Consider the following 14510-nt stretch of genomic DNA (forward strand, 5'->3'; position numbering starts at 1 on the left):
TTACGTTGGGTTTTTATTTTAAGGATTTCCTTTTGTTGCAAAAATTTTGGGCATTTATTGTAGCTGGATGGATGTTCTTCATGGCAGTTTGCGCACCTTATGCGTGAACACTCTGAGTCTGGATGTGGGGGGAGGCTGCATACTTGACACAATGGAGCATTATTGCAATGTTTTTTAGTATGACCTAAATACTGGCAAGACTTACAACGCATCGGATTCGGGAAATATTCCCTCACCTTGACTTTATACCAAGATATGTTGATGGTTTCTGGAATTCTGAAAGCATCAAAAGTAAGAAGGATGACTCCGCTTGTTGTGTTGTTTTGTTATCAACTATCCTAGTGAATTTGAAACAACTTACTACACCCTCCGTTGATAGTTCTTTTACGATTTCTTCATCAGGAAGAGACTTGAGAAAAGGAGCGAAGACCGTCCCTTTCACGAAGTTGAGGTTATCGTGGTATTTGCATGTGATATCGCATATTCCTGGAAGTTGTTTGGCAGCTATAAATTTTTCTGCAGTATGCTTGTCTTTGACCAGTAGTAAAAGGTTTCCATCTCTCAGTTCTGAAATTTTTTCTATGTTTTTGCTTAACACGTTTAATGATTTTTGCACTGCGAAGCATGAATAATGCGATAGGGGCTTCTGATAATTAGTAGAAGAAACAACAATGTATTTTGGGGTGGATATTATTTTGCTAAGATCTGGGAGATCAGGAAAATCGTCGAATTTAATTGGACGTTTTTTCTTCCGTTTGGGGGAGGACGCTAAGGTAGCGAACCTATTATCCCCTAAATTATGCGCCCCGGGGGGCATTCTGTCACTGTTTAATAGAAATAAATTAAGCAGGTGGTACACTTGAAAATAAGCAAATGGAAAAAACCAAACGTAAGAGTGTAGTTGTTGGGATATAACTGCACCGCGAATGAAGGAACTCAGAGAACACTATCGAAACACAACCGTATGCTACGAATGTTAGTCGATGACTGTCAAATGGCTTAAAAACCTTATGAATCTCTCTCAAAAAAAAAACTGATAGTGATGACGGCTCGGTTCGTTCTGCGTTACCGGAATGATCCGGATTTAAATCCGGCCAAGGATTGTCACTCCAATAGCTGCACAAACATTTAGTGCTATTTTTATGCTGTTACAATAAGAACAACGTCAATGCAACTGCGCCTCAAATGTCTTCTCTAGAAAAAGAGGGCGGCATATTGGTTCAGCATGGCCAAAAAAAGAGAACCCAAGTTTACTACGACCTATTTAATGGGTAATTAGGATTGCGAATAATTCTACAATAAGTCCCTCGAGTACGGAAATGAAAACAAAGTTTATTTTAAAACAAAACTTTTATTTGCTGTTGAAAACGTCACATTTGACAAAAAAAGCAGTTCTATTCGAACACTTTGCGGCCTTATTATGTTTAATTATGTGCTTGGTTAGGTGCTTAGTTCCCTTAATACCACTCAGTGATAGCCGCCGCCGTAGTAACCGCCATGAGGGTAGTAACCGTGTCCGCCGTAGAATGATGGACCGCCATAGTGTGGGTAGCCTCCGCCAAATTGACCATATCCGCCGCCATAACCACCATAGCCGCCACCATAACCACCACCATAGCCGCCGCCATAACCATAACCTCCATAATAGCCATGGCCATAGCCGTGCCCGTAGCCGAAGCCGAAAGCGCCACGTTTTTCAGTCTTCTTCTCTTCCAAGGCAGTCACATCCTCCGGTTCTGAAATAGCCGCCAGGCATGCGGCTATACAGATGATGACAATGAAGAAAACTTGCTGCAAACAGATAACGAAATGCATTGGGCACATGAAAAGCTGACTCCCATATCCTGTTAGGAGTAGATGTTTTACTGCTTCACTTACCAGATATTTCATTTTGATGATTGTTTCTTAGTTTTTTAGCTCCGTTGTAGCTGATGCTGTACTAACTGTTGCTGCTGAAGGTTTGATGCTTTGTCGTTAGACGTTGCCGTTATTTATACAGAAAAATTTGAATTGGCGGCTTGCTTGCAACGCGGTTTTGCGTAACTCGGTGGCACAGCATTCAAGCAGCAGCAACAATAGTCACATCAGTAATTTCATATTTGTGCATTGAAGAAAATGAAACAAAGCAGAAATGGCGTTCGGCGTTTGGTAGCTTGGAGCCCTTAGAAGACGCTGAACAATAACTGAAACGCCTGCGCTAACGGCTGCGTGGAATGCTTTCATTCCTCATCGAAAGCAATGGTGGTAGCAGGTAACAAAACCATTATATTTTGCTACAACAATGCTATTTTAGAACCACGCATGCGCTTGTTGTTGTTGTAACAGCATAAAACATTTATCATAAGTTCTTGGCCGATGCCGCTGAAGTGGCAGTCCTAGGCCGCTCTTAAATCCGGATTTTTACAATAACGTAGAAACGACTATCAGATTAAATTGCATTTATATAAAATAGCACATTTGTCTACTTTTGGCTAGAAATATTGTTTCGGAAGACTTGAGATGATTTTTTGTTTAAAAGTGAAGTTTTAAGAAATTTTGTATTGTTAAATTATTTTTCAACATCCCCGTATAGCAATTAACAGATTTTACTAACACAAGGTAGGTAGGTAGGTAGGATGGCAAGAGTACCCCAGGTAGCCTACAAGTAGCACTTACGTGCCGTTTTGATACCATAAAGTGGACCACTACCTGTGAAAGGATTAAGGGAGGAGATAAAACCGTCTACAGCCATCCAGTGCTGTTGATGTAGCGGAGGAGAGAAAAGGGATCTAGGCTGGAGAATTTCATCAAGTCATCCCCAAAGGGGACGCTGAGGAATCTGAAGCGCCTAGCCACCAAAGCCGGACATCTGCAGAGAAAGTGTTCCACAGTCTCTTTCTCTGCAGGATCCCCACAGCTTCTGCAATGGGGATTGTACGGAATTCCAAGCTTCTCTGCATGAGTGGCGATCACCCAGTGGCCAGTGATCACCGCAATGAGTTTGGAAATTGAATGGCGGGGGTTCCCATCACCTTAAGCGTTCTGTTTTTATCGTATTGAGGGCATAGTGCTTTTGAAATGGCACACGATGAGACAGACCTCCATCTGTCTTGCGCTTTTCTTAGAAAGAAGTTGTGTAGTTTTCCTTTAACGACGGTCAAGGGGATACCGATGTCTGAGAGGAGGGCAGCTGGATCCGGTTCTGCCGCCCCCTTCCTGGCAAGTTCATCGGCAATTTCATTTCCCTCTATATTCCTGTGCCCAGGAACCCAGATGAGGGAAATGTTTCCTGCACGTTCGAGGCGTTTAAGTTCCTCCTTACAGGAGTTACTAACACAAAGTTTAAAATAAATTTTTAGAATAGTAGAATATTACATAAATACCAGTTCTCCTCGAAAGACGACATCGCAATTGGAAGTGGATCGGCCATACACTGCGTAAACCCCTGGACGAAATCACAAGAGCTGCGTTGGACTGAGATCCCCAAGGGAGTCGCAGACGCGGGAGACCAGCCAACACGTGGATGGACAAGTGGATGTAGAAGCGCAGAAAGCAGGCTACTCGTGAAGACAAATAAAATTTCTAGCTTCAAATAAATCTAATTATAATTTGTGCCACCTAGGAACCATGGGAATACATATTCACTCGTATATAGGGGAATTGAAGGAAAATTTGTCTTAAAAATACACCTAGGCAAATTTTCCCAAGTGTAAGGTCTTTATTGAAGCAATGACATTTTTGTCATTTTGGCATCATTTTTATGAAATTCACTGCGTTATTGGTTTTAAAAGTTGGGAGTTTTTCTTTATGTTTTGAAAAATTTAAATCTTTAAATTTAAAAAGGCAATGACGCAATATTCAGCAATTCCTAATGGGTATGAAGTTTTTATAGTAATGTCTTAATTTTATTAGGTTAAGTTATAATTTTAAATGTTTATAATGTTTTTACTTATTCTTGTATATACATACATACATACTTATATTAGTATATGCATATATACATATATATTTTTTCTTCAAAATGTAGCAAAAAAAAATATTTTCATCAAAATGTAGCGAAAATAAAAAAAATGTTTTATTTAATTTCCCTACCTTTTATAACTTTTATAGAAAACTCTTTTAAGAAATTTTTAATTTAATTATTAGGTAAAGTTGAGCAAAATTTTATAATTTTTTTACTTATTCTTGCATATATGGTACTTATTTTTTTCTACAAAATGTAACGAAAAATAAATGTTTTTTTTTTATTTAATATCCCAACTTTTTATAACTTTTATAGAAAATTCTTTTAAGAAATTTTAAATTTTTTTTCCTCTGGTTCATTTTAACCTCCAATATCTTTAAGATTAGTAATACTTCTAAGCCTATCAGCATACCCTAATGGGTATGAAGTTTTATAAAAATGTCTTAATCTTATTAGGTAAAATTGAGCAAGATTTGTAATTTTTATATTTACTCTTGCATACACTTATTTTTTTTCTACAAAATGTAACGAAGAATACAATATATTTTTTTTTATTTAATTTCCCAACTTTTTACAACTTTTATAGAAAATTCTTTTAAGAAATTTTAAATTTTTTTTCCTTTGGTTCATTTTTACCTCCAATACTTTTAAGATTAACAATACTTCTAAGCCTCCTAGTCGATCTGAATTAGTACTCATATATCAAGAGTTAAGGGTAGTTTGCGCTCCACCCATCACATAATTTAAACCTCGATTCTAACTACTCCACCTTATAGAAACATAACAGAAACCGTTTCCTTAATATAATTTATTTAAGATGCCACATACATATGCACATATATGTATCTACTGACTGGAGTGTTTGTATTATCTACTTTTTGAAAGATTTAAATGTTTGTTAAAAAAAATTATTTAAAATGTTCCACTTGTCACAACGAAATGGCCCAGCAGGAAAATGATTTATAAAAATTTCGCGCAGCCATACATTTTTTTTACATACTTACTTCGATAACAAATTCCACCACCCTACGATGCTTAAACATTAGCTCATTGACACAATGTATGTATCTAACACTGCCCCTTTATTTTAGCCGATTTCAAGCATATCATATTTTTTCAGCAAGCATTAACATATGACAACTGCGTACAAATGACTTACATACATACATGACATGCATTTACATTCATACCTAAAATGCAAGAGGGGGAAATTGATATCCCCACTAGTCTAGCTGTTCCCTATTTGCCGGCTGTGGTTGGGAAAGTGATTAGTTTGATTATTTTTTGCATTGCAACTATAACAACTTGTTGTAGCTCTTATGATTTACAACAGATATCCAGTTACCTCGTCGCTTTTTCGTTTATTTCAAAGCTTAGAGACCGCTGGTGATGGACGAAAATAGGAAAAGCATCACATTGCAAAGTGGAGTGACATAATAATATACAAAATTATAAACTACCACCAGACAGACGGGAAGGTAGACGGATTTGACATGCAGACGAAATGGCACACTTAATTGCATTATTTAAGTTGAAAAAAAACTTCAAACAACACCACATTTCAAACCATATTCTAGCTAACGATTTATTATTGTTGAACTTCTCATTTAACGGGCACAAGCCGACGGTGTAGTTGTAAAGCGAACTGCTAACAGTAAACAATGGACTGCTGAATTGTCTTGTGATTGCATTAGTTAGCGAACGGTTAAAAATGCAAATGACCTCAACTTCTGCCTAAGGCTATCATTATTTCGTTTTATTGCGTCTATTTTTATGTTGCTGTAGCGATATGATTTCTTATTATTGTTATTTATTGTTCTTGCTACTCGATGAGTTGTGTTATTTATTTGATTCTAAATCGTATGTTGCAAGCTAATTTGAGGAAATCGTTATGTTATACGCCTACTAAACAGCTATCAACACACTTTTTTTGTGTTCAGACATGGTTTTTTTATCATATTTTACAATAATCATTTATTTCTCCACGTTTTTATTATTTAAACCCAATGATCTGCAGCTGCTATTCGATTTCAATATTAATAACTAAACTGACCAACACACTACCAACAACAAATATCTGTGCAACGGAGCACAACCTCTCGTTTCCCCTCTCCACACTCGCAATTTCCCCGCCATAGCTTCTCCTGACGTGCAATGCAACACAGCCGGATGCAGCGACTTTTCGTTTCATTTAATAGTCGTAGTTACTCATCTGTCAAAAGAAACGACCTTGACCCCCGTTGATTGGTAAAGGCAATTTGGAGATAGCTGTTGCTACCAACGTTGCAGTGATACTTTGTTTTTATTTGCAGTTTATGTTTCGTCATTCCTTTATTATTACTGCTGCATTGCATTATTTCATGCACCCGTTCTGTTACCGCCCACATTTTGCATTCTCAAGTTGAGCCGTGTAATGCATTATAAAAGTAAGCATGACTTGAAGCGGCATGGGAAAATCTCCGCTTGAGTGTGGCAATCAAACGTCAATGGAACTCATTTCAAATGTAATTTGTTGTTGCTATAACTGTTAATGCTTTATATGCATATAGTAGCATTACATTGCACGGGTTTGATGGAAAGAAATCGATTTGATATTTCTACAGAATTTTTAATACAAAATGTTGGCAAATTGAAGTTATAATGCCATAAAGCTGAGTGGCAGATCGACTGTGGGTGCATATAGTGCAATGCCTTGCTACTGCTTTTGCATTATAGTGTTGTTGTCAACAGCTGCATTCGTAAACAGCCTACATTGTTGTAAGCATTAAAAACATTACAATGGGATGAGAATGAGTGTTGCATGCAAAGTTTATATTGACTCGTGCTTGCAGCGGTCAAATGTAAACAATTATAAATAAAGATCACGAAACTTTCTTAAATTAAACTCTGCCATTCCAAGCTCACGATTCTTAATTGAAACACATTGTATCCTTCTTGCACGCAGCATACAAATATATTTAAATATTTTACTATCATTTTTAGGGTCAACCATTATGAAGCCTTCACTATAACTTCTGCGCGCACTCTCTTCCTCCAAATGCTCGAAAATCTAAAATATTAAACTTGCAAATTATAAAAATAATTTTAAACTAGTTGGTCCGTTTAAATTCAATTTGTTGGTAGGAAAGTCAATTTCTCATTCAATTGTAGTTGTGTTTTGATCAGTTGCGACAATGTGATTACCATCAGCAAGTCGCGTACGTTGGCGTTGAACATCTGCGTGAATTGTTCGTGTCTCATGTGTGGAACAGAGTGTATGAGGTCGAGTAGTTGCCGTCCCACTGCATTGTCTGGAGGTTGTTTGTGCGCAATTACATCCTCTACATACTTCAGTATAAGATCGAGCAAGCCCTGCAATTTTTGGGATGCTTCCGAAATTTGTGCCAAGTCCAGCATTGGTGAAACGGTTTTAGGACGATGTGGTGGTGATACACCAATCGTCTTTTGCAACAGCTTTAATCCGAAAGTTTCAGGTTCGTAACAGGTCACCTCAACGGGGATTGGGGTAAACATGCAGCCTGTTTTGCCACCGGGTACACCCAACTGTATACAAACATAGGCACGCAAACCCATACGTCCGCCTTGCAATGATGTATCCACAGTCAAATGCACAGGATTGTTGCACTCACGCGCATAATATTCGTGAATTACGGAGCTATGGTTAGTAACCTCATTGCCAGTAGCCCACCAACCTGTGACAGTTAAAAAAAAGGAAAACGTCAGCATACACTATTTCAATAACAAAAGTGAGGTTATGATGACCAATACTTACCAACAACATTTTCATTAGGATTCACTTTGCGATTCAAGTCATACAAATCTAAAGCATAACTTAGCTCAGCCTCCACTTGATCGTCATGTTCCTTGTGCGGTACGCAGAAGCAATTAGTTACTTCAACAACGCCCTTATCAACAGAGCCTGCAAAGTCAGCCACAATGCCGATGACACAAACGTGGTTAGTTTACAAGTCTTGTGAAAATTTCCCGTTACTCACCAAGCAAAGTTCCAATAACACGATGTGAATCTGCATTGCGACGCTCATATGCATCCACTACTTGGAAAAGCACCACGGGGTGTACGCGTACGGTTAAATTTAAGCCCGACATTTCCAAAACGCTGCCAATTTTATGCGTCGATAAAATGCGAAAGAAAATGAAAAGCGCTCGAAATTACCGAAGAAAGTAAGCAACGACAAATGTCAAAAAACAAATGCCAGCAGAAAAAGGAATAAAAGGGGCGAATAACATTCGATCAACAGAGTTGCCTTGCACAAACTTCTTGAATTTATTACTATTCCAGCGGCTTATTAAAAAATGCATATGGTAATGACATTAGATCCCTATAACTTGGTATTTATTTATTATTTTATTTAAATGAATATAGATTCCTCTTAATAAAAAATATGCATCTTGAAATATTTTTTACAGTTTATTTCAACAGCAGACATGAAGAAGTTATACATAAATAAAATATATGCCAAAAGTAATCGGTTGATTACATCATTAAATAACAATCGACCATTTATTCCTGCACTAAAAGTCACGCTTCAGAAATGGTAAATTAAAATGCATATTATACATATCTTAAACAACGTTATTATTAGCATTTTGCACACTTATTCAAACAAAATCAAACAGAACCTATGAAATAATGGTTTTCGCTTTATCGAGTTGGCCATCATCAATCTTCTGTAGCTCATCCGCCTGCCGCTGTGGGCGAACAACAGTCAGGTATCGATGTACCCGCAATCCTAACAGGAATGTTCCATAAAGTGTGACACCAATGCAACTATAGACTACGCCTCGATGCAATTTGTCCAGTATATTGTTTACGCGGACCCTTTTCTTCTGCATATTTAAAAAATATAAATTTACGTCCGCTGGTAAAAACTATTTTCACACAATATCCCGATCAGCTGTTTTCGCCGTCAATAAGCAGTTGTGCAAGGTTGCCAATACTTTTGCTTTTTCCAGTGTAAATAAAGTAGCAGTGAATGACAGCAGAATAAATCTCCACAAGCATTTTAAGTGGTAGAGTGTCTTTTATCTGATAAACAATATCAAATAAATTTTTCCAAACTACTTTTCGAAATCGTACCGTTGATATGGAAGGTATATAATGGCACTTTCATAAATTATTAATTAAAAATATAACAGAAATTCACAAACTCTTTCCAGCCATTCCCGATCAGAAGCACTATAACCTATCACACTACCAACAACGGTTCAACTGGGATTGTGGTATTTCGTGCATTATTATGATCCTATCGACCTCACAACGTGAGACGTTGTTGCACGACTTTGACAAAATATGTGCAGAGGAAGGGTTTGGTTCCAGCACTTGGACAATAGATTTGTGTTACCTACTGCAGCGCTTCCAAGTACGTCACGAATACTACACAAAAACGCTCGGTATCGACCCAAGCTACAGTGAACACAGTTACTATACGAAAATCATTGATAAGGATGAAAAACGTGTGACACGAAAATTTAAAGAGGCGCACGTACATGGTTTGCACGTCGAGCACCGTACAATAGAAATGGAAGAATTGCTACAACATCTTGGGCGACGAGGGCCTGTGATATTATTGACCAACGCGTCGTTGCTTACGTGTGAAGTTTGTAAAAGGAACGTGTTGGAGAAATTCGGGTAAGTGAGGTCAGCAGGACGCCCGAATTGGAGTTGGTTAGTGACTAGCAGGCACTGTTATTACGTTTCCATTTATTTCATTTTTTAACACACAAGTTTTGTATGTCTTTATTACCAATATTTCATTTTCCCACTTATTCGAAGTTGTTTCCAACTCTCTTGTATCGTTAACAATACACGCACACCCCAAAGTTATGCAGGACATTATGTTGTGCTCTGTGGATACGATTTAAAATCTCAATTGATTTATTATCACAATCCGGAAGTGCATGATGAACGTAAGTATTTCTTTTAAATGGATTATTTCATAAAATGGTTTATTTCTTATAAATGGCTAACAATCAATTATCAACTATTCTAATTTTAGATGTATGTCGATGTACAACAGCCGCAATGGATGTAGCACGGAAAGCGTATGGCACTGATGAGGATGTGATACTGATCTTTCGAAATTAAAAAAAGCATACAAGAAAATCTCTGAAAAATCCATAAGTTAATTATAACCAATTAATGCTATTAGATGTGTTTAGGAGGCGCCCCGAAATTTTGAAGACGTTTTAAAAGATTTAAGCTAGGAATAGGGAAACAGATTTTAGTGGATCTTTTAATTCGGTTTCTTTTCTAATTACATTAAAATATTTTTTATTACGCATTTATGTCAGTTAGCTTCAATGACTTTTGTTGCTACTACATAAGTAAAGAAAGCATATGTGCCTCCTTGAGCTTTTTCTTGGTTTTAGGTCAGCTCGTGTTTAGTTAACTTAGGAAAAAAGTGGAAATACCAAAACAATTCATGAAACCTCGAACTCAAGTATTAGGGAGTATATTCCCGCATGTAAATAAAAAAACATAATGTACTGCAATTTTTAAGGGAAAGTAAAGAAAATATTGTGATAAAAATAAAAAAGTGCAAATAAGTGAGTTATTACTCAAGCAACAGTTTGTATGTTTTAGGTACATGCAGGGGTAATAAAAATGTATTTTTGGTTAATGGTGAATAAAATATAAGATTGTATGAATGAAATGAAAACTGTAACCAGTCAAACTTACCTCTGTAACGCAAGCCTAGACAAAAATGTTATTAACAAATAATCTAACAAGCCTTAAGGTAATATAAAATAAAATAAAGTGGAAAGAGTTAAAAATAGTATACCAAGCATAGTGCCAACAAATTGCAAATGCAAAGCTTCCTTTTTTTGTGGCATTAATAAAATAAAATATTAATTTTTTTAATTTTTATTGTTTTACAAACACACTTTATTATCTTTATTATAAATGTATGTATGTATATATGGTGACGAAGTTTCCAGAAAATGTATACATTTAACTATTGCCAGTTACTTTAAGTACTTTCTATCTGTAGTTAATATTTTTTATATACTCGTATATTAGTATTTTAGTATACATTAATTATTTATGCAGCCTGCACGCTGCACATAATTGTACCTACGCATTTGTACGAAAACTCATGCACTTATATTACTACATATATTTTGCTGTAGTTATTTTTTATCATTGCGATAACTTTCAACTAGAAAAGTGTAAATTACGCGCATACAAAATTCTTTATTGTCGCGGTTAAGAAATATTTATTGTAACATTCGGCCAATGCTAGCGGACTTATTGCATTATAAATGTAAAAAATATTTTATTTTCTCGCATATATATGTATGTATATATAATTAAGTAATAAAAGCGGGCGCACTTTGCTTTTTTGCGCTAAAGACATTAATAAAGAATTTATATATCTATGCATATGGGGTAAACGGCTACACAAATGTTTGTCTTGCATACAAATAAATTACAACAAAAAAATCTCAAAATACTAATTTTGGGGTGCATTCAATAGGTTCGAAGTTCGGAATACCAGAAAATTATTCAAATAATTCTAATAAAAATATCCAATAAATCGGAAGCAGGAAATTCATTATGTTTGGTTGTTTATGTTTGCAAAATATTTCATTTATATGTATGCAGATGTAATTTGATTTTTTTGTTTGTGTTTTGCTAAAATAGTTCATTTGGCACACTGAAAAAACATTTATTTTCTTTTTGTTGGATCGTAATCTTTTTATTTTTTTATTTTTTTTTGTTTACTTTTATATTACTATTCTTTCATTATTTATTATCTTCAATTAAATTTTTTGTGTGCTATGAACTTGTACATATATAATATTTTCGCCGACGCGAATTAATACTTTTCTTACTCCAATAATTTGTACAGTAACTGTAATTTAATGTGCGGCGCTTCCACCAGCAGCAATGGCTTGTCAAATTCATCTGTGTATTTGTCATAGTAAAGCTCGCTGAGTACTTTGAAGCCGTTGGATTTCAGAATTTTTTGAGAGAAAATCCCCGTTGCGTCGGCTTTCATGAGCTGAAAAAATAAGGCGAAGAAATGAAGTTGCTATTATTTTTTCTGTTTTCGAATTGCATTCTATTTTAAAAATATCAAAACAAAAATCGTTCTGCTAAAAATATAAACACAAGGCTGTTGTAGAAATTAAAAAAAATTATAGTTTTTATTTGTAGTTGATTTTTTTTTGTTTTTTTGCATTTGCAGGTATTTTTTTTTTTTTTTTTACCATACATCTCTAAAAAGGTTTTCAAAACAAAACTGGTTTTTCTGAAGAACTTTCTCATGACAGAAACACACTCGAAGGTTTGCCATTGGCTGCTGCAGGGCCATGGACCGCTATGTTTTCTATCATTTGAACCCGGGCACTACCGAATGATAGTCACACATCAACCCATTCGGCTCTGGCGGCAATATTTATAACTTCTACTTACCTTAAATTCAAAATCTCTCGCTATTTGTTCGCTACGCCGCACCAGCTCTTTGGCAATACCCTGTCCTCGAAAGCGACCATCCACTGAAAGCATACGGACCTCGAAAGCACGTTCTACATTGAAATGCCCGAGAATGTTAGCACGCAAATTGTGCTCATTTAATAGTCGGAATATTTTCTTGAATCGCTCGTCATCACTGAGCTCAATGCGCTCCTGGGCATGTACGATACCATTCGGATAAACGACGCCATTGAGGAGAACGCCGGCAATCTAGAAGTTATTGAGTTTTTAGCGAAAATTTAACTGAATTTTTATTTATTATTTTTTAATGTATTTATTATTCTTTATTTACATACAGTTCCAGCCTTTTGGAACTCAAGCGGTGCTCCCTTATATACTTACGTCGTTATTCTCATTCACAGCCATTAAACTCAAATTATCCTTAAGTGTCTCGTAGCAAAGATGTTCCAATTCGCGATGACCCTCACCACGACGACACAGCCCAGCTGCCTTATTCAGTGGCTCATCGGCAAAAAAATTATCACATAAATGTCGAATGACATCGTCATAGCGTTCCTCGGTAATCAATTTGTATTCCATAACGCCGCAATGGGGTATCGCTGAACAAGGCAAAGGGGAGAGACTGAGAAGCTGGTGGGTGGACGGTGAGTACACGGCAAGACGCTGCGACACTGTGTGTCGGCAAACAAACAACAACTGCAAATGAAAGTGGATTAAATGTATGAATTATTGGTATGTACATGAAGAGTTGGTGGGGAGTGGGCTATAATTCCCGTGATTATTCGCGGCATTAGACATTTTATGGCCGATGGATTATTCGCGTAATTATTTGCAATTAAATTGGGTTATATAAGTAGTGGGTGGCGAATTTGAATTAATTAACTGCTTATTAGACACTTGCATTCATACATACTTACATACATACATACATATTCAAATAAAAACATTGATATATTTTAATGATGTAAAATGAAACAATAAAATAACATTTAACGGTGCATCTCTTATCTCAGCTGCTCTTGCATTAACCGCAATGCATTCCCTCTCTCCGTAAATATTTCTGTTTATCAGAAAACATGCTTCGTCTGCCAGGCTGTGCAGTGACTGCGACCGTTAAACTGTTTTGGTGTGACGTTCAATTAGAATTGTGTTCAATTAAATAATTAATTTACAAACTCGCACTGCAGTAATTAAAGTGTGCAGACAAAGCGACGACTGCTCAAAGGCGTTAGAGCATTTAAAAGTTGAATTCGATTACTTGAAAGATAAAACGAAATAAACAAATTTATGGCCAAAGAGGCTACGTTTTTTTAACAAATTACAATTTTTTTGTGTTTGGGACTTTTGCAAAACTTTTTTGAGAAACGTAATTATAATTTTTTAGGTAAGAAATAAATAATGATTATACAAGGATAAGGATAACAAATAATATTCTCAAGGAGGCCAATAGATCATAGAGAGAAGAAAATACTTGTGTTACAACCAGGCTAATTTGGTCGCAAATAGATAAGAAAAGGTGAAGAAAAATTGCTCAACCTCTCAAGAGAGAACATCTCGAAGGTCGTGACTTGTGTCACCGGTCATTGGCTGTTAAAAGTGGTGATAACACCTAAAAACACGTGCTGGGCACCTTTGGACCTCAGAATCTTGTTCAGCGCACAAAAATACTTGAGAAGTCAGTTCCATATTATCTGCAACTATGTAATTCAATGTGATCTTGAAGTGCTATCGGCAATTAACAACATCAGCATAAGATATAACAACCGGCTTGCTAACCTTCCAAATGCTCGGCCATCAAATTTTTCACACCAAACCAACGCCTCGATGAACTAGCGAGGCTCACCACCAAATTGACGGATGAGTACGTAGGCAATGACATAGACACCGCATGAAAGTTGGCGTAATGAAACCACTTGCAGAATCGTCCGACAATTGTGGCCGACTCTGAATGCTAAACGCAAAAAATCTCTGCTAAGCCAAAATAAGCACAGTCTTAGCACATTAATCTTCAGTTATTACCCACGGGACAACCGCTTCAACCTCACCTAAGCAGAAGAAAACTCAACTAATTGGTTGTAAAGGTGAGTGTTCAATTCGTTGCATATA

General features: G+C 36.3%; 5 protein-coding genes across 6 annotated transcripts; 1 reads left to right on the top strand and 4 right to left on the bottom strand.

Moving 5' to 3' along the window:
• Positions 1–1369: 1369 nt before the first annotated feature.
• LOC129239216 (keratin-associated protein 19-2) lies at positions 1370–2219 on the bottom strand. Its single transcript, XM_054874563.1, has 2 exons — positions 1879–2219; positions 1370–1791 (listed from the first exon to the last, which is right to left on the bottom strand). Exons 1-2 carry the CDS (start codon positions 1888–1890, stop codon positions 1468–1470), a joined length of 336 nt encoding a protein of 111 aa, XP_054730538.1. The 5' UTR covers positions 1891–2219; the 3' UTR covers positions 1370–1467.
• A 4647-nt stretch (positions 2220–6866) lies between these two features.
• LOC129239160 (eukaryotic translation initiation factor 3 subunit F-1) lies at positions 6867–8149 on the bottom strand. Its single transcript, XM_054874492.1, has 3 exons — positions 7939–8149; positions 7716–7862; positions 6867–7635 (listed from the first exon to the last, which is right to left on the bottom strand). Exons 1-3 carry the CDS (start codon positions 8048–8050, stop codon positions 7052–7054), a joined length of 843 nt encoding a protein of 280 aa, XP_054730467.1. The 5' UTR covers positions 8051–8149; the 3' UTR covers positions 6867–7051.
• Positions 8150–8516: 367 nt separating this feature from the next.
• LOC129237419 (uncharacterized) lies at positions 8517–8797 on the bottom strand. The gene has a single exon (XM_054872163.1). The coding sequence runs from the start codon at positions 8795–8797 to the stop codon at positions 8585–8587; it is 213 nt and encodes a 70-aa protein (XP_054728138.1). The 3' UTR covers positions 8517–8584.
• A 113-nt stretch (positions 8798–8910) lies between these two features.
• LOC129237417 (protein GUCD1) lies at positions 8911–11228 on the top strand. Of its 2 annotated transcripts, none has more exons than XM_054872159.1 (4): positions 8911–9055; positions 9122–9593; positions 9738–9871; positions 9961–11228. In XM_054872159.1, exons 1-4 carry the CDS (start codon positions 9049–9051, stop codon positions 10047–10049), a joined length of 702 nt encoding a protein of 233 aa, XP_054728134.1. In that variant the 5' UTR covers positions 8911–9048; the 3' UTR covers positions 10050–11228. The 2 variants fall into 2 exon arrangements, with proteins under 2 accessions (XP_054728134.1, XP_054728135.1); XM_054872160.1 differs by having other exon boundaries at positions 8920–9055; positions 9786–9871.
• A 444-nt stretch (positions 11229–11672) lies between these two features.
• On the bottom strand, positions 11673–13096 carry LOC129237418 (arylalkylamine N-acetyltransferase 1). Its single transcript, XM_054872162.1, has 3 exons — positions 12786–13096; positions 12384–12653; positions 11673–11970 (listed from the first exon to the last, which is right to left on the bottom strand). Exons 1-3 carry the CDS (start codon positions 12981–12983, stop codon positions 11797–11799), a joined length of 642 nt encoding a protein of 213 aa, XP_054728137.1. The 5' UTR covers positions 12984–13096; the 3' UTR covers positions 11673–11796.
• Between the last annotated feature and the right edge of the window lie 1414 nt (positions 13097–14510).

Source organism: Anastrepha obliqua, chromosome 2, assembly GCF_027943255.1.
Source record: "Anastrepha obliqua isolate idAnaObli1 chromosome 2, idAnaObli1_1.0, whole genome shotgun sequence".
NCBI classification, from domain to species: Eukaryota; Metazoa; Arthropoda; class Insecta; order Diptera; family Tephritidae; genus Anastrepha; species Anastrepha obliqua.